Source organism: Pseudoliparis swirei, chromosome 2 (genome assembly GCF_029220125.1).
Source record: "Pseudoliparis swirei isolate HS2019 ecotype Mariana Trench chromosome 2, NWPU_hadal_v1, whole genome shotgun sequence".
NCBI lineage: Eukaryota > Metazoa > Chordata > Actinopteri > Perciformes > Liparidae > Pseudoliparis > Pseudoliparis swirei.
In genome coordinates this window covers 7,243,036-7,262,301 of record NC_079389.1, presented here as the reverse complement: position 1 = coordinate 7,262,301, position 19,266 = coordinate 7,243,036, and the positions used below count along the sequence as shown (strand labels likewise).

General features: G+C 38.6%; 1 protein-coding gene across 4 annotated transcripts; it reads left to right on the top strand.

The window, feature by feature from the left end:
• The first annotated feature begins 4,578 nt into the window (after positions 1-4,578).
• Positions 4,579-19,187, top strand: LOC130204606 (muscleblind-like protein 2a). 4 transcript variants are annotated; one of them, XM_056431439.1, is made up of 10 exons: positions 4,579-4,820; positions 8,127-8,717; positions 10,765-10,929; positions 11,018-11,245; positions 11,337-11,579; positions 13,086-13,139; positions 13,505-13,655; positions 13,971-14,006; positions 14,723-14,823; positions 15,542-19,187. In XM_056431439.1, the coding sequence occupies exons 2-10, from the start codon at positions 8,544-8,546 to the stop codon at positions 15,554-15,556; spliced, it is 1,167 nt and encodes a 388-aa protein (XP_056287414.1). In that variant the 5' UTR covers positions 4,579-4,820; positions 8,127-8,543; the 3' UTR covers positions 15,557-19,187. The 4 variants fall into 4 exon arrangements, with proteins under 4 accessions (XP_056287414.1, XP_056287441.1, XP_056287423.1 ...); XM_056431448.1 differs by lacking the exon at positions 4,579-4,820 and adding an exon at positions 6,300-6,483; XM_056431457.1 differs by lacking the exon at positions 4,579-4,820 and adding an exon at positions 6,490-6,591.
• The last annotated feature ends 79 nt before the right edge of the window (positions 19,188-19,266 follow it).

The following is a 19,266-nucleotide window of genomic DNA, read 5'->3' as shown; positions in this document are numbered from 1 at the left end:
AACTCTCAGACTATGGTGTAAATAAAGTGTGTGTGTGTGTGTGTGTGGGGGGGGGGGGGGGGGGGGGTTGGGCCACACACCACATTTTACTGACATTCCCAGAAAAGCGTGACATGCCTCTTTGTTTGGAGCATTGTAATGAAATGTACTGCCACTTCATATCTCTGAGAATCTGATTTCTCTGTATATATTTGTTTATTAAATATAATTTAATATAACTGTTGCTAAAGAATGGCTTTGTCTGGTGGAGAATACCAGTATTACCAACGCCTCAGTTTTAATGGAAGAGAGCTTTGCTCAGTGTAATAATTTCTATGTACATGTTTAAAGTCTTGTGATGAAATGAAGAGTCTAAAATTCTTTTGGCTTGTAATATTTAATCTGCTATTGTTTCAGACTTGAAAAAAAATAGTGACTTCTGCTTAAGATATCTGAAATAAATACATTGAATGGCCATGACATTATAATGTGTGTCGTTTGTATATGCTCAACCTTGATATCTACTAATGAATATATGTATATATATATATGTATATATATATGTATATATATATATACTGTATATATATATATGTTTGTGGGTGTTCTACCAGAACTTCTGTCTTCCCAAAGAGATGTTCACAATTTATTCCAGAAGGAAACAAAATAAAGCTACTTTAAATATAGTCCTATAGAACTGGCTGTTGCTTATTTGGGTTATGAGAAATAACATTTATTTTACAATTAACACTTGAAATGATGAAGGCACTTGCAAATGGCCCGATAGTATCAAATGTAAACCATACTTTGGTGTTTCATTTGTACCTCTTTACTTAAGATTTCATCATCATCATCAACATCTTTTAGGGCGTGTGATATTCACAGTTGAAATTGATATTAGCCCATATCTGATGTTGCGTAGATATGTATTCCTTAGCGTCAAAAAACAAAAGTGCAACATTATCTTCTGATGGACAGAACCACCGGCAAGACTCCTTCGCTGACTTCTTTTCATCTTGCAAAAGTTCAAGAGGAAATGACAGGACAAATGTTAAGCACATTTACTGAGTGCGTATTTATCTGAATATTTCCATTTCTTCTGATATTAAGACAATAACAAGGGGAGCGAGCAGGTATCGTGCTTTTATCAGGCATCATTAATAATGAGCACATCCAGTGCTCTTCTCAGGAAATGGCTTCATATTTCCTCTAATTATTTATTTTACATTACTTTTAGACCAAAACAATTTTTGAAGTGAAAAATATATCTGCAGATAAAGTGATAACAGGACACAATTAATGTATATTAGCAAAGCAAACTTTTATTTTTTAAAGTTGGTTATGTTTTTGATGAATGGCTCTCTGAAAATCTGTGTGAAATGTAACAAAAGTGTTATTTTATTGTTACTAGATCACTGATTTGGTTAAGAAGTTTAGGATTAGGATCTGATCAGGAAGTGCAAGAATATTTCTAGAGAATTACATTTCCATTGAGCAACAAAGCAACGTGCCTCAGTGACACATTGAGCTAACTTGGTGCTTTCCAAAGCACACTTCCCATTACCACTCTGTTTACTGACATACGGAGATGCTTCCCTCCAGGTCGTACTGTGAGGCTGGCTCAACGTTTCAGCGACCGACTCCAGCAAATCATTCCCCCCAGACGGTATAGGCCTGTATTATTTTCTGTGATGCCCGTAGAAATTGTGTAATGACTTGAAGAAGAAGAAATGCACCATTGCTCGAAGACAGTTGCTTTCCTTTCTGAGCTTTTAAAGTCAGCACAACAGATCAGTGCCTGATACCGATGTGAAAACATTTAGAATGAACATCATAATCAACAGAGATTATACGTGTACCACTTAATTCAGATTGGGAACAAACCAATAAATGTGCTTTGATCAATAACATAATGAAACAAAGCAGGCACAACAACAAAAGAAATTATTACAAGATCAGATATAGGGAAATGATCTTAGAATCACAATAATGTTAGCACAAATATAAATCCAAATACACACTTTAGTTTAGTTTAAAGTTCATATTCACCATAATTGGGATGATATGGCCCAGGCTGAGCTTGTTTTGTCAGATCACAGAACAGTACAAGCAAGACTCTGAATATTGCAGATGCTGTGCTTGCATCACAATAACAACACCTCACTATTGGGTTTCTTTCTGGACCCCTGTTGAGCTTCTGGGGTTGACAATTTGAGAACATATATTTTAGAGAAGACTGACATCTACAGGCCATATAATAGAATTGCTGCTTATCTTGTGTCCCCTGCTTGTTCTACTAGTTCCTATAAACACTCAAGAAACCCCCAATTTTCATTAAACCATTAGTTATGAGTGGAAGGAATGGAAAAATAAATATGCATGTCTCTCATCTCAAACACAACCATCAGTGCAGCTTTGTTTCTCTTAAAATTCTTACCACTAGATGGGAATGTTGCTCACGATAATTAAATGAGCTGCAAGTACAGAGCAGTACAAACTCTCTCAACTGTGCTCTTCTTGAGATGAACAGACTGTTTAAAAGAAAAAGACAGCATGGTTATGTCATATCACTGGTCATTGTTGTCTTGGAAGAGACTTTACACCTGGATAGGATTGAGAACAACATTATTAAATCTTATTTGTAGTAAAAAGAGATCATAAGTAGTATAGTGTATCTTTTTCTTTATCAGTAGTGACATGACAATAAGTACACAACAAAACATAGTATCTCCCAATCTATTTCAGGTATTAACTAGGAGTGAGTTCTCAAGTATGTTTAATTTCAAGTTAAGCAGGTGGACAGCAATTCATGTTGAAATGTTATCTTTGTTCACCCATAATGCAGTTTCATTTTGTAAAAAGTGTATTCAAGTAAGTAAAGTTTATTTATAGTGCACAGAAAACATGTCACAAAGTGCAGTACGGTAGTCAATTAAAATAATTTGCCAATAACAGGGGCCAACACATAAACAGTTTAAATAGCAAAGTACAATACACAGTAAAAGATGGTGCAATAAAATAAATAAATAGAGAAGATAAAAAGCAGGCCATAGAATATTCAAATCAACCAAATGCCAGTGTAAACAGGTATGTTTTGAGAAGGAGTTTAAGTGATGCTGTGGAATCAGCAAACCTTACTGCCTCAGAAGCTCGGTCACCACCAGTTTTAAGGAGAGTATGTGGGACTGACAGAAGGTGGAGGTTGAAGCTGAGATGGCGGGCTGTTGGGTGAAGTAATTCAGCCACGTATGAAGGAGTCTGGCCGTGCAGTATTCTGTATGTGAGGATTTAAAAGTTGATCCTATGCTCTACAGGGAGCCAGTGAAGGGAACTGAAGGGGTGAACTGGTCAATTGTAGAGAGGAGAAAAGTGCATTACAGTAATCAATACGAGAAGAGATGAAAAGCATGTGTGATCATCTCCAATTCAGCTACAGATAAAAACAGAGCTCAATTTGCTGATGTTTCTTAAGTGGAAGAAGCGGATCTAGACAGCTGCTTGAGATGGCGGTCGAACAACAACAACAAAAAGAGGAGAGGTGACCAATGCTCTGTTTTATCAAAAGGACAGCAGGCGCTCCTCCTCGCCCCACCATCAGCACACGTACATTTTTGTAATCATGCTAGCCAATTAGATGGAGCATAGCCATCACTGCCACACTATACAATTACAGGCTGCTGATCTTTTTCTGTGTTCTGATGTGTTCAGACAAACTGACATATAGTACCACTTTAAATCTGGAAACAATTAGATGCTCTCCATACTTTCAGTCTACCAAATTGTTAGAAAAGGAATGACAAGAAAAAATAGCCAGACAACTTTGGCATGCTTTGTAAAGTGTAGCACGGAGCAGATAAGACAGAACGTCTCTATGTGTCAGTTACATATCGTTATGGGAGAACTCTTTTATTATAGAAAAATCTGTGGGCCTCACTCTCACTCTCACTCGCCCTGACTCATCTTTTCCAGGTTAGCATCCATCTTATTTGACCTTGAGCCGAGCAATACAGCTGGGCTACTACTTTGCGTCTTACACTGATTATACAAGTCACAGGGTTTCAGTTTAACTCTTAAAAAGCCTTTCACTATCAATATTTCTCATTTAATTAATTTGTATATACTACTCTTCAGGACTCAGGGCTACCTTACCAATATGTATTACACATTATTGGGAAGAGCATTAACATCACACTATTTTTGTCTAATTCAGAAAATATACTTATTAGATAATTGTATGTGTTTGTGAAAGCGTGTTCTCAATAAACTGATCAAGAAAAACTGTGTTTTTTTTGTTCTGTTCCCTTGGTAACAAGCAAACCCTTGCCCTTTAAGTCTACTGGCATTCATGTGGATCGTACCACTTTTCCGTCGTAGGGGGAATGCTTCGGGAGAATAAGTTATAGAATGGTCTCCTTTAACCAAAAGATGACTAAGTTAGAACCAACGTTATGAATTAAGATAATAATGTTACATTTTGTTTTATATTATATATTTCAAACGTTAGATATGAAATTGTCGATAACCTATATCCCTCTTGACTCACCCCGGGAAAGACCGTCATCACATTAAACTGACGATCGTACAGTAAGCTGTCAAAAGCTTGTTGCTTAGCTTAAATCTGTGCAGTGCTACAGTAAAGTAAAGAAGAAACGAGGTCGAAATAACAAGCTGCAATTATATGAACAGAGCAACACGTGAAACGGGTTGTCGAACAGACATTTCGGAGGCACTTGACATCTGGTTTTCGTGAACGTTAGTCCAGTTGGACTGCCGTGTTGTCTGTCCGAGCTGGTGCGTGATCGCCGTTTCCTCCGGGAAAGCGGTTCATCCGTGATGATGAGGTAAGCAGGTGCGCTTCTCAGCTAACAGTGCGGCTAACGTACGCTAATAAACGTCAACGCGCATGGTAATGTCTTTTATACAATTCAGCCCCGTGACAGCGGTGTATTTAGCTTGCTAGCTAAGTATTCGTGATAAGCTAGCTAAAGTAGCCGAGGATGAGAATGCAAATCAGAGACTAACGGATAACGTGCTTATCTTCGAAGTGACAAACCGCCACGGCGCGTGCAGACGACGGTGGCAGGTCACGCTGACGTTAGCTGGCGGGCATTGGAGTGCTGTTGCGTTTTCTGACGGTTGTTAATCGAGAAACAAGGTTATCTGTTCAATATACACAGTAACGTGGTAAGGGCGGGACATCCATTATCAGACAACCGATATTTACGTTCCCTCCTCCATGAAATGTGGCCCACAGCCCTATTCCGACGATTTAAAGTTTCCTTAAATATAATTACAATTGCACAACATGCGTTTAACTGCGCAGTTACCTGCCTCTGACTGTTTATGGCTGCATGGGTCAGAAATAAAAACAGAAATTAACATTTGAAGTTGCCTCCTACTCAAAAATTTTTAAAAAATCACCAGGAAAACATGTAAATGTATACAACATAAAGTCAGCGTTGTTTACACAATTATCTTGTCATCTTGGGATTCTAATTTTCATTCTTCACTTCACATGCACATTCCCTTCTGAGTGAGAAGTAACATATCTGGAGTCAGTATGCATGTGAAGTGAATTAATTATTCATGCATCTTCGCAAAAATCTAGGTGCATGATCTTGGATCACCACCATGTTATGAGATGGGTTTGCAGAATTGTTGGGCATGAAGATGCTACACAAAGGTGTATTATGAAATACAGTATTACCATATTTTTTATAGTGGGTAAATTCTATTGCATGACAAATTAAACATGTGTTATATTGCATACTTCAGAAGTTAAATGATGGTTCAACAGTAAATATAATGGTGGTAAACTTTTAGTTCTTCAGTAAAAAAAATAGAGAAGAAACGTGGATAAACTATCAATATTAAAAATCAAGTTTTAAACTTGGCTTATTAGGGAGTTGTAGAACATGAAATATAAACATTCAGACACTATTTTGTGGAGCTATGATGATTGACTAGCAATGTATTCTATATGGAGCTTGTGACAGAGGCCTGTATTTCATCAATTGTACTAACTTACTCGCATAGCATTGCAAATTGATTTGCCACATGTTCTGTCCATAGTGTCATTCTGGCAAAAGGTGTGTATAGTGTGAATAGGTGTACCATTTCTTGTGCTTGTACTACATGTGTTGAATTCAGTCTCCTTTTAACTAATTACATTGATTCATAAAGGGTCGACTGGCTGCTCCAAGCTGTGAACGAACAGTGCATCAGCTCTTGGTTTTCTATTGGCTGAGTTCTGACTGGGCGGGCCTTCCTGGAGGTTGGCATCCAGACAGGAAAGGGGGGTGGCTGGAAATGTTTCAGCCAGAGTTGGACAGGCTTACTCTTGTGAAGAGAAAATCTTTGGTCACTTAATCTGTGGAACAGACAGTGGGTTAAAAGCAGTTCTTATGGTCATTATATTAACATGATGGCCACTAAAAAGTTGTATCTTTAACCTAAATTCTCGATCCGGGAAGAAGTTCTTTAGTGCTCCATGAAGTGAGAGAGGTAGGTTTTCTTGCTCTGTTTCCTGACTTGCGCCCAAAGGAATTTGCTGCAGTATGCTGTGGGAGAGCATGCAGTAAAGCTGAGCGGCTGCTATAGCCGGAGATCTGGGTAAACAACAGCAGATTCTATTCTGAATATGTGCCTTATGAGTCTGTGTACATGTTTAGATCCTATTACTTGCTCCAAATGGAGAAACCTCACAACAATATGTATTCTACTCATGAATTAACCCCCTTTTATGCCTGCTCAGCAACTTCCTGTATGCTAGTCTGACTTCCCTGTTCGTGGTGTATGTTTAAGCTTTATCTTGCTTCTGCTTTGCTGGGCAGAGTCAGCTTATCTGATGGTCGCAATTTTGCACCAAGCACTCGTGTCTTTCTACAGTATTCGTAAATAGGGAGTTACACATTCACTAATGTGAAAGAAAAGTTAGTGAGCACTGAGCAGAGATAAATAGCTGAATTTATATGCGATTTAGGATGAAATCTAATTTCAAATCGTCCGTCTTTTTTTTAGTGCATATTGCTCAAATAAATGTATTTAGAATATAATAACATAACATCCATCTTATGGCCCTGTCAATTGGAGCTTTGACTATGTTTACGTACTGTACTATTATTGATTGATGACCATGACACCAGCTTTACATCCCAGACTAGCACAACAACTTACGCTTTGTGTTTCTAACACGGTTACAATTGTTAATTTGTATTTAAGAGGCATGACTGGAGCTACCTTTTGCAACATTAGGCTGGGAAACATCTAGATGTTCACAGTGAGATGTTTGTGCAGGCACATGGTGTTTGAGAGATGTACACGATGAGGAATTATTGTGGATGAAAACCCCAAATCGCAGGAGTAGTACAAGAAGTGGAACCTGAAGGAAACCGCCTCACTGAAGTCAGTGGGCAGGCTTGTGATGCAGTGGTATTGTCAGTCTGTACGCAGCCATAGCTTCCAAGATGCTGACTGCTAGTCAGTTTGGTAATTTGTTCACTACATTTTAATACTGGCTGCTGTGTTGTGAAAACTATGACTCTTCTTCAGTGTGTTCCACTCTTATAATCGTGTTATTCCCAGTTTTCCGTTGGTGTTTGACTTTCAGGGCTTTTAAAAACTGCAACTCGCGCGCGATTATTTTAATTTCTTGAGTAATTGTTCAATACACAAAATGTCCGTCACAATATCCCAAATGCCATGATGTCTTCAGGTGGTTTTGTTCTGAGCAACAAGCAGAAAACAAACCAATTTGACTCTTAACAGGGATTTAAAAAGAGACGCCGACGACAGCCAATGCTTACATCTGAGAAGCTGGAAGCAGAGACGGATTTGGGTTTCTGTTTTGGAAATGACGTAAATTGTTTGGTTCTTTGGAGTCCAACATAAATAAATACACCGTGACTATTTACACATTAGATAGATTACATTTGTTATTGCTTGACCTAATTCTATTTTTTTCCGGTGAACTGCTAAAGAACAGATGTCTCTAGAGAAGGAAGAGTCTCTTCTGAGTAGAAGAAAGCACATGAGATGTTATCAGTGTTTATGGGAGCTCTAAATGTGCCAACTGTAGACTCATTTTAACATAGTTATACTTTTTTAGGGATACAAATGATGTAATATACATGCTTTTTGTCTTTCAGATCACCAACAAAAAGTGCCTTTGAGAACATATCCTCGACTTAAAGTTGGTCCGTCTGCATTGCCGGCCTACGCCTTCATTAAGGCCAGACCCGAGCACCAACGCAAGTCCTTCGCCAACGCTGAAATAGTCACAATATAATAAAGACCTCCGAATTTCCCTTACTTGTTTGATATTTATGGTCACCGTCATTCGTGGAATACCCTCTTGAATGTGTCAGACACAAACACATCGGCAGTGTTTCCTCTTCCCTTGATGGTGATTTCTCAGCCGTCTGATCGTTCTGCTCCGGCTGATGGAGGACTCACCGAGTGGTTTTAAAAGAGGACTTTGCACATAACGCCAACCCACAGCTTTCGGTGTATGAGGCACAATAGATTAACTTAAAACATTTAATTTATGATTATAATCTTCGGTCATGGCGATGAACCTTTCTTCAGTAAGAGACACAAAATGGCTAACTCTGGAAGTCTGTCGACAGTTTCAGCGAGGAAACTGTTCACGCAGTGATGAGGAATGCAAATTTGCTCATCCACCGAAGAGCTGCCAAGTTGACAACGGGAGGATTGTTGCCTGCTTTGACTCACTGAAGGTAAGGAATACTGCACACCGTCATATACATGGAGGTTGTTACCTGTGGCCCTGAGTGAATGGTTTCTCTCTTCAGCCAAATCAAAACACATTTTCCCATTGTTATTTTATTTTTGCAACCTTTGCACTCTTAAAAAGTTGTTGGTGATTAATCAAAGTGCTCTTTGGGGTGCATGTTCCATCTAGGTAGCCTTTCCTATCAGAAACGGTTAAAGCTAACAGTGTAAAACAGGACATGGGTCAGGGTGGGATTTTTAAATGATCCCTATAATTCATAATTGTCTGCACAGCAATGTGTGATAATGTACTGTATAGAAAGGTTTCAAAAACTGCAAAGCTTTATAGTGCATCACGAATACCTCCAGTGTTTGTTTAATCATATTTTAATAGGCACTTTTCCAAAATAATTGAGTAAGATAGTAGTTAGATGCTGGATTACAGCCAGTTTATTCTCCTGCTGGCTGAGTTGCCTTGAATGAGACTAAGGCTGCCTTAATCCAGTCTCACATATTCACTATCACTGCACAATACAGCTTTGCCCTCAGGATTATACTCCTGTTGAGTCATCGCCTTATCTTCTTACTGTAGCTACTTCATACACAGCTTGTCCGGGCACAGGGCATCTTCTGTGCTCCAGGGGTCGGGCCTGGACCAAAGGTTTTTAACACAATAAGATACTTTATTCATTTTCATTTTGCCCTCAAAATATCTAGATCAAAATATTAAGATTCACTAACTTCTGGACTTAACGTTGGTGCATCTCAGTGAATACACAGTAGAGATGTTGAATCCTTATTGGGGTTAGTCATTTAAAATATATCACGCCTGGTTTTGTCTTATTTTCCATAATGCAGGATCACCTAGAATCACATTTGGTTGCGAGGATAGAAATTAGAGGTCAGCCCATAGTTTTTGCAGTCATGTGACGATGTGACATGAATCTTTATGTCTTTATGAATAGACTTTTGTGTGAGGAAAACTCAAAGTCGGTTCCAACTGATACTAGCGTAGTAGCTGCTGCTTCGCCTCCTTCATTCACTAAAGGACACAGAACACGCTACCCAAGTCACGCTTCCCAAACAAATGGTGTTTGCTCTTACTTTGCAGTTACTGCTTATCCATTAGCGTTTTATTGACGGATGTTTAATTTCAGGTCAAAACAATAGCTTTCAAAGTTCTCTGCCCATGTTTGAATTACTCCTAACAGAGTTAACTGAATGATACAGATTGTGCGTTGCTCATGTCACTGGTATCTCATGACTTCCATTCAAGCAGCTGAGTCCTGTTGATACACAAACTTGAGTTGTTTCCAGTTGCAACTCCGCACTGACAAATGGAGCCAGTGGAGCTTCCTCGTCTAGCTCAGTTTAACTAAGTCCTCCATTGCTGTGGCAGAAGAACCTTTATGCCAGTGTATTACACAAGGCATACTTCATACTTACAAGCAACGAGAAACTAGAAAGCTGTATCACAATAAAACACTCGACATTAGTGGGGTGAATACTTTCTCCCGGGCACTGCATTCTCTCAGATATATCCAGACTAATGAAACGATGATGACAGTTAAACCTACATGGGTATTCACTAAAGATAATAAATATAAATCTCTAGGGAGAAATGCAAATGATGTGAAATTAGTAAACTTGATTTGAAAATCGGGGGCAGGGGAAGGAAACCTCTCATGATGTTAATGTTGATGATTGATGCACAGACATGATATTGGTAAAGCTCATTTTGAAGTCTAAAACGAGATAGTGATACTAAAGTGCATTAATATTGGCACATCTACATCCAAAGTTCATATTGATGGGCACTATGGGAAAGGGCGTTACTTTAATGTAGGGGAGCAGTTCAGTTGTGGAGGTTAGCGTTGCATCACGTCTGACTTATGCTGGAAGTGGATGCTTTCATCTCATTATAGACCAATAATTAAAGCCATTGTTTCAAAGAACACCTTCAATAGGAAACGACACGATTATTCAGAGGACTACTACGATCACCTTCCTGCAAGTGTTTATTGTGCCCTTTTCTATTTTCCCTGAATACAGGGCCGATGTTCAAGAGAAAACTGCAAATATCTTCATCCTCCTTCACACTTAAAAACCCAGCTAGAGATAAATGGGCGCAACAACCTCATCCAGCAAAAGACTGCAGCAGCCGTGCTTGCCCAACAGATGCAGCTCATGATCCCAGGACCGAGCCTGCAGCCGATGGTACGGTCCTCATGATCATTAAGGAGGAACTTTCAACTTGTGTTATGGTGCTCACCTCATTTGTAATATGTTACCTTTTCCCACATAGCCAACGTTTCATCTGGCACAGGGAATGTGCTCAAACCCTGGTCTCGGTTACGGTTCATACATGACGCCTATGAGCCATGGAATGAGCCTCATCCCAACAGACAACCTCTCCAGCACCCCGCTTCTGCTTTCTGGGAACCCTTCTGTCCCAGTCCAGAGCTCCTCCTCCTCCTCCTCCTCGTCTTCATCTTCTCCCTCACAGAAGCTGCAGCGTACAGACAAACTAGAGGTATACATGCAGCACATGGAGTTGTTTTTTTTACATAATCCGGCCAAATGCTGAATTCTTAACGCCGTTTTTTTACGATGGCTCCTCTCAGGTTTGCCGCGAGTTCCAGCGTGGAAACTGTGCGAGAGGAGAGACAGATTGCCGCTTTGCTCACCCCAGTGACAGCCCAATGATTGACACCACGGATAACACCGTCACTGTTTGCATGGACTACATCAAGAGCCGCTGCTCCAGGGAGAAGTGCAAGTATTTTCACCCGCCTGCACACTTGCAGGCCAAAATCAAATCCAGTCAACAGCAAGGCAATCACACAGTCGTGGCAGCTGCAGCCATGGTAAGACAGAGCCTTATTCAGTTTGCACACAAAAACACATTATTCTGCCAATAATATGGTGGTTTGTGGTGTAATTGTGTTTGACGTGACATCACTGAATGCGGAGCACTGCATTTTGATGAACTATCATTCGTAGTGGCACAGCTTATGTAGGGGCTTAAAATGTAGCTGATGTATCGTCATAGATGGGGAAATCTGCACTTTGTCTGTTTGTCTTCTGATAATTAGGAATATAGATTACAAATAAGGATGAGATAAGATTATAATGCTGGTAGTTGTTATCAAGTCCTTGAAGTAAAGGACCTGTCGGTCAAATTCAGAGCTGTTTTACACTTTTTATTTTTTTTAACGGAGCCGTGTTCGTCGCTGACATTTCTAGGCTAGTAACAGGCCCAATGAAAAGATGCACATGTTCTATGTTGGCACGTGCACCAGGCCCTTCATCCACAGAAGCGTTGCTATATTGCAGTTAACTGAGAACCGGCTTGTTGAACAGTCTTATAGTGAGCAATGTGCTACATGATGCATCAGTGTAATAACTGTGTGATAACTGCCTGCATGAAAAAGTGCACAAAAGAGCAAAGTCCTCCGTTATGTATTATAGACCAACATATAGACAGTTTCCCTTTCATCATTTCTGACATTTCTTTCAACGTTTCTTGGTTTGGTTTCAGTTTTAACATTATTTTTAAATAAAAAGGGCATTTCAGGCCTCATCTGCCACATGGCATTTGGCTTCAGTAAAGTGTGCTGCCCTGCCCTTCACAGACCGTCTACGTCATTTTTTATGGTGACTTACGTTTGCATTATATTTTTAACGAAATTTAGGATTGCATTTCAAATTCAGAGGCAAATTATGGTGTACAGTACAAGTAGAAAAGGCATCTGTCATCCCAACAAACATCTTAGCGCGACTAGTAAATGGAGCTCCGCATTCGGTGTGTTATGACGTTGCATACATGGTTATTTCAGCTGTTTATTTGTGATGTTGCCTTTGGCTATTACTCATAAAACCAAATCATTTTTCATTTAACAATCAAAATGTTCAGTGCTTGATGTGCATTACATTGTTATCCCTTCCTGAAAATATGTGTATGTATTTCAAATTCTATAATGTTTCGATTCAGTGGTCGTGTCTTGATTACAATGAACAAACTCTGATTGAGTAATTTAATACTGATCAATATACAGGATAACAAATATACCAGATTGTACCCTATCTTTGTGAATCTCTTGCCAAAGCTATTGATTAACTGTCCATGTTGATCTACTGATGAAGGAGTCTTTAGTTAGCGTGTTTGTTAATTGGTTATTTTGGTTACTGTGCATGAATATTGTGTTTTATGTTGTAAACTACATTCAGATTATTTTGTTTTTGTTTTCCCCTTCTCACCTATCCACAATGCTGTCCCCCATGACGCACCTCTGCTTGCTGTTACCTGTATGTTAAACGCTTGAATCCCATTGGCCCACTGCCATCATGTGCTCGCTGCCTGCTATTAAAAGACTCAGTCGACTGCCAAAGCAATGAAGCGATCCCTCGAGGCAACTGTAGACCTGGTATTTTCACCTTTTGCTTTGGTTGTAGCTATTAATTGTACTGTATTAACTTTTAATTTGTGTCATTGTGATTTAAAGCTTCTTCAAGTCTCATATAGTCTTTGTGGACAGTCATCATCAGTAGCTTTTAAATGCTTAATTTGATAGATTATTTAAAGTTTTTGGTTATTCCATTCATACTTGTATCCTAAAACATGCCTGATTTTTCCACTTTGTAATAACAATCATCTTTATTGTGTAGTTGTGTTTGCCGTTTTTCCCATATTTTTGTAAATGAACACTAAATATTAAGTATAAATGTAGAACGTAGATGAAGAGAGAAGAGAAAGTGTCGGTGTGTCATGTCTTCTCTTGTTTACTTTCAGGCCTATCCCTACAGCATTCCCCTACCAAAGAGACAAGCGTTTGAGAAGAGCAGCTGGGCCAGCTCTCTTCTCAGCCCCAGTTTTTTGCACTACCAACAGGCTCTGGCCAACACACAGCTGCAGCAGTCCCATGCTGCGTTCTACCCCACCGGTGAGCTTCCATGCTCAGTGTGGATTCAATGTTAAACAGGAATGTTAGACACCTTTTTTAAAAAGAATTAATTCGAAAAATTTGATTCGACATAATACATTTTTTTCTGGGGGTAGATGTGCTGCTCACCAATATCTTTCATACTTTTTTTCTGACTTGCCATAAGAAATAAGATGTGGTATTTTATTGTTATCAATCTGCATATATTTTAAGCACCATGGGTCTCAGTTGTGTTTGCCAAGCACACTAAAGAAGTATCCAACATGTGGTCTCGTGCTAAATGGTCCTCTCTCTTTTGCTTTGATGATCACACAGGTTCTCTCTTCTGCATGGCTCCCGCTAACAGCATGGGTAGGTCCTCTCCTTATTCATTATTAAGTATGTCTTGTTCTCCATTTAGAATATGTGTGAAGCTTTCACAGTGATCTGGAATTTGTATTATTACAGCTTTGGAAAGCAAAACTCAGGGACAGCATTTAAAACACATTTAACACAATCAGATTTCTGTAAATATTTTAGTTTCTGTTGCATATGTGTTTTTTTGTTCGATAGTCAATTATTGTGGTATATACCTTTTTTACAATATATCAATAATCTTTTCTCAAACATCCCTTTCGGTTGTCAAACAGAATATAAAGAATTTATAGCATGTTGGTGGATTTCGTTTGTAGAATTATCACGCACCATGGATTAGGACATTTGATCAGCATCCATTAGATTAATTCCAATGATTTTTAAACTGTAACACGTTTTACATTACTCCTCAAATATCTTTTAAACACACTTTGATCAGATCTGATGGCTTTGCTGTAAATTCAGTTTCTTTTGGGATGTCAAATTATGGACAACTGTCCTAATTCTATCTCTTATCGGCTCTCCTTTTATGTTCTCCCCTGCTGTCTTGCTTTGCTGTGTGATCACATGCCATCTGCTGGTCTAACCCAATGATGGCTTGCTGCTAATGTCATATTGTATTTGCCTGGCAAGAGAGAGAAAACACATTGCTATGGTTACCATAATGCTCCACCTCCCTTTTCATTGCTTTCATGGTTCCCTTCCTGAAAAAGTCCCCATGATGTACAGTGCTGCGCCCGCTAGTGTCTCTGCAGCAACGACTCACGCCACAAGTCACCCCTACGCAGCAACAGCGCCAGCACCAACCAATCAGGTTTGCTCCTTTTTAAAGCTTTATTCTATAAATCCTTGAGCTATGAATAGGTGCTTGATCTTAAAATCAGCGGAGTTGTGTCACCAATAAAGCATTTCCCTGCTTGCATTGCTTGTGGTTCAGCTTCATCTACATGTAGCCCGTCAGTTTCACTACGGTAGACTGCATCTCACCGTTTTCCCTGATGGCAGATGGTACACATATTTGTGAAAATTGTGGTCTTGCATGTATTCTTTATTGCATGTGTTTTGCTTTGTTCCATCTCAGTGTCTGTTTCATTACTAAATATGCAGTTCAAAAGGTTCTCTGAATACCTCAACACAATACTGGCTTTGGTATTTGTCATACTGGTTGTATTAATTAGTTCATATTTGTATTAATCGTACTCTTATCATATCTGTCCTCATTAGTGTTTATTTTTTATAAATGAAACCGTAATGAGACATCTTTGAGGATCTAAAGCTGAGTGTCTGTATAATATGCGTCACATTTGGTAAACATTACTGTAAAACTGTTTTTAACCAGAATTCTTGGGGAAAGTCTGTAAAATCCTTCATTATATGACATTGCAATATTTCAACCTGAGGAAAAATTAAATATCAAGAGTTTAGAGGGTTACGTATTTGTTTACTTTCATCAATTGTACCCCCGTCACAATGCTGCTCCTTGACGGTGGTTGACCAGCCACTCAGTGATCTGTGTTGTGCTCCTGAAACAGATCGTCCTCAAGTGACCCCCAGGAACAGAAGTCTGTGCCGTGTGGCGGCTGTCAAAGTCGACAAACAACCGCTCTGTAAATATTCTGTTAACACCACACACAACCTACAACAAGCTGCATGCTGATAACATTGCTGATGAAAAAGTGATAGACATTGCTTTGATCGCTCATAATAAATTACATAGCTCAATTATTAGGACTATACTGTGTTATAAAAGATAGAAGTGTCACAGAAGATCTTGGTATGCACGGACCTTTGCACCCACATGAACATGAATCCTCGGTGATGTGCATCAATTCCTGGTTTTTATTTCCTAAACAAACTGACAACGTCAGAAGTGCATTTTGCCTCTTAATCAGATGAAATGCAACACGTCTCCAGTTCACATATAGGAGCCTCATACACTAACGTTACCTTTTCTGAAATGGAAACCAACTCACGGATTATAATGATGTAAATAGTACAAGAGGAAGACATAAGCAGAACAGATATTATCTAAAAGTCATAAAGGCCATGTGAAAAGGAGTCCTATATGAGAGATTGTTCAAATTGTACCCTCAAGATATTGAGCAACAACTTGTTTTTCCTTTCTTGAATGTGTCATATAAACTTTTTTTAAATTAATGATTGTTTATCTAGTGCCAGCTTTAATTATTTCAAACTAACTAGAAATACACCGCATTGTAAAGATTACAATAGTCTCCTTTTAAAATGTTGTTAGTCCATCCATATTGTTTACCCTGTCGGCCTCAGAGAACAGGATCAGTGCTCCACCTCCTGGTGTGCCTTTGCATTGCATATATACGGTATGTCTGCTGAGGCGACAAACTGTATCATCCATTTGCTGCAGATACGTTTTCTTTAAGGCAGTAAAGCAGCAATGATTCAAACCTTTAGATTTTCTCTTTATTATAAAAAAAACTGAATTGGAATTATCTGTCCAGAGACGGTTGACTTGTTGATGTCTATGAAAGTGGTTTTGACTTCTGGAGCCAGTTTCACAAAGATAGACTTTGGTTTAGGTCAAACCAATAGTCAGATTTCAGATGTCTAATTGTATTCCTTGCACAAATGTGTCTAGTTCGTCAAAAAATGCTTCGGTTCGACAGTTACAAGGACATTTACCTGGGAAAATTCTCGAAGAGTGTAAAAAAAAATAGAAGAAGAAAAGACATCCGGTCATATAAAATCTCAGCAAAGTGTCGAGCTGAGGAGTGTCTTCAGTCCTTGTGCTCAGTCGTCAGGCAGGCGCCACCAACAAAGCACTCAAATATCTTCCCTCTCTCATTACTCACTTTGCAATAATGTTAGAAAACCATCAAATATGAGCCATGACTTTCCCCTTCTTTGGTAGTTTGGTGCCACTGGTCAGCAGGTGTCACTGATTGTTACCATGGCATTATCACAGTTATCAGGCAGGGAGGCGAACTCGTTCAGGTTAAAATAAGGCCATCTTTGTTTTGGTGAGAAAACAAGCAAAATAAGATCTGGCCTAACACTCGGACGTCTTTGTGAAACCGGCTCCTGCTCCAAGTTGGGCAGATGGAGCCTCCCCATCCAAGTCGACTTAAATTACTCAACTTAAATTGTTCAATTACTACCGTTTATATTCAAACTAAAAGTTCCTGTGATCGTATAAGAGATGAGTTGAGTCGTGTGTGAACTGTTAGTCTTAATGTTCCAATCAGTTGTCAGTACTGTAATATCTGAATGTTATAAGTGCCTGAAGAATTGCACAGATGAGGATATCCGTGCATATTTAAAAGGCTCTGTGTGAAAAATCACTCCGTTAAATCTACTCCACTTAAGTCATATTTAGAAAGAAATGTTTTGCAAAGCTTTGTTAGTGCATTAGTCAACAGATTTTCACTGACACTCAAACGTGTATAAGTGTACTATGTATGAGAGTTAATATCCAGCTTAATTTCATTAGTTCCACTTTTAAGATGAAAAAGTGCTTCATGCGCTGTCAAATACTTTATGTAGTAAAGAGGTTACGGTTTGGTGAAGTTGGGTTTGGTTGATGCCACATTATGCAACGGCCCCACTTTGTTTGTGACAGGCGGGCTGGGTATTGTGTCCCATGTTCAAAACAGATGTAATTCACTCTTATTCGTCACCTTCTCTTCTACACCTCTCATGTACGTTTGAGTTCCCCGTTTTGAAAACGGCTTTTTAATGTTCCCGATGTCTTTTTTAGTGACTGGTATAAGTTTATTTTCTTTTTTTATGAAAACGTGTGTGTGTGTGTGTACACGTGTGTGATTAACTCAGACAATCCACCAAGAGATATTGTTCAGTTTTTCTTTTTCATTTGTTGTGAAAAGGTTCATACATTATAGGTTTGAATATAAGGAGTATACTTGCTATGTTAATTGTTCAACATTAGAAAAGAACACTTTTAAAATGTAATCTCTTCTATTTTATGATGAATGTAATTTATTAAACTGACTTTAGCTCCGCTGGAGGTTCTTCAAAGGGCCTTGGTCTGTTGTATTAGCCTCTGATAAGCCGTCTTATGTCCAGGGATCTAATGTTGGAGCAAAGAGAAGCTTAAAATATTTCATCCCAGTCACTGCCTTGTCACCTGTGAGGGACAACAGCCTTTGTCTGAGCAAGGCCATAGAATTGCTTTTTATGTACAAAGGTGCATTGAACAGGCCTCATTTTACGGAAAGTAACTTTCATAATAGTGTCATAATAGTTTGTCATTTAATTGTGTTGTTGGAGCAATCTGAAGTTGCAGTGATTAAAACTATGTTTGAAGGGGATGACATTGTTTTCCTCCTCACAAAAACACATTAGATTGTACTTTTTAGATATTTGACTTCATGATGCCATGGTGAAACACTGTAAGTGATCCAGTGCATGAGAATATATTTTAAAATGTGAATTTTGTGTTTGGGTACCACTGCATGTTAACATCTTGCAGCAAACATAGAATTCACACTCAGAGAATCTGCAGTCGGATGATCTGGAGTTTATGGTTCAGCAGCTGTTTGAACCTTAATTTTCTTTTCATAATTGCTTTCAAAGTTGAGTTATTATTCGATTTATGACATGTTTTCCCCTATTTATTTTACCTGCACATAAAACGCAGAGAACCAAATGTTTGTTTTCACCTTTTGGCAAATAAGCTTGAATGTCATGGACATGGAAGTTGTTTAAGATTTAGATCACCCAGTCGAAAAGATGTGGACAGTCAGAATGTTTGGTCAGACTTCACTTTCTCAACAGGACATGCTTTTTGTGAACTTTGCCTTATCTTTAATCTGTTCCTGAATTTGTATTTGTTTAGTAATTATTAGTTATATATTGTCTAATAAGTAAAATACATTTAACTGAACTTTTCTGTAAAATTATTGCAAGACAAGTTTTGAGTTTGAGGCCAAAATGACAGTTTGTAAAATAAACCCTAAAATGATCCCGAGATGGCTGGCTTTAATTATATCATGAAATATATACCAGTACCATTCTGTTCAATCCAGTCCTGAATCTAAACGTGCCCCTCTTCTTCTTTTTTTAACTTACTTGGGGAAATTATTTTATTTGTGTATAATTGAACATTTCATGTTGATGGTTCTACTCCTGTAAATTCTAAATTGTGTAATATCTAATATTGCAAATAAATGTCAGTTAAATGCTGTGAGCTCTGTTCTTTGGTTTTGCACTTACATTTTTTCTTTCTGAATTGTAACTGCAGTCATTAAAAGATCCTAATCTG

Bases quoted from the DNA above. Each gene is read 5' to 3' on its own strand.
- LOC130204606 (XM_056431439.1), top strand. From the start codon at position 8,544: ATGGCGATGAACCTTTCTTCAGTAAGAGACACAAAATGGCTAACTCTG. The intron at 11,246-11,336 runs GTATACATGCAG...GGCTCCTCTCAG, and splicing joins AGCGTACAGACAAACTAGAG to GTTTGCCGCGAGTTCCAGCG. The intron at 11,580-13,085 runs GTAAGACAGAGC...TGCTATTAAAAG, and splicing joins TCGTGGCAGCTGCAGCCATG to ACTCAGTCGACTGCCAAAGC.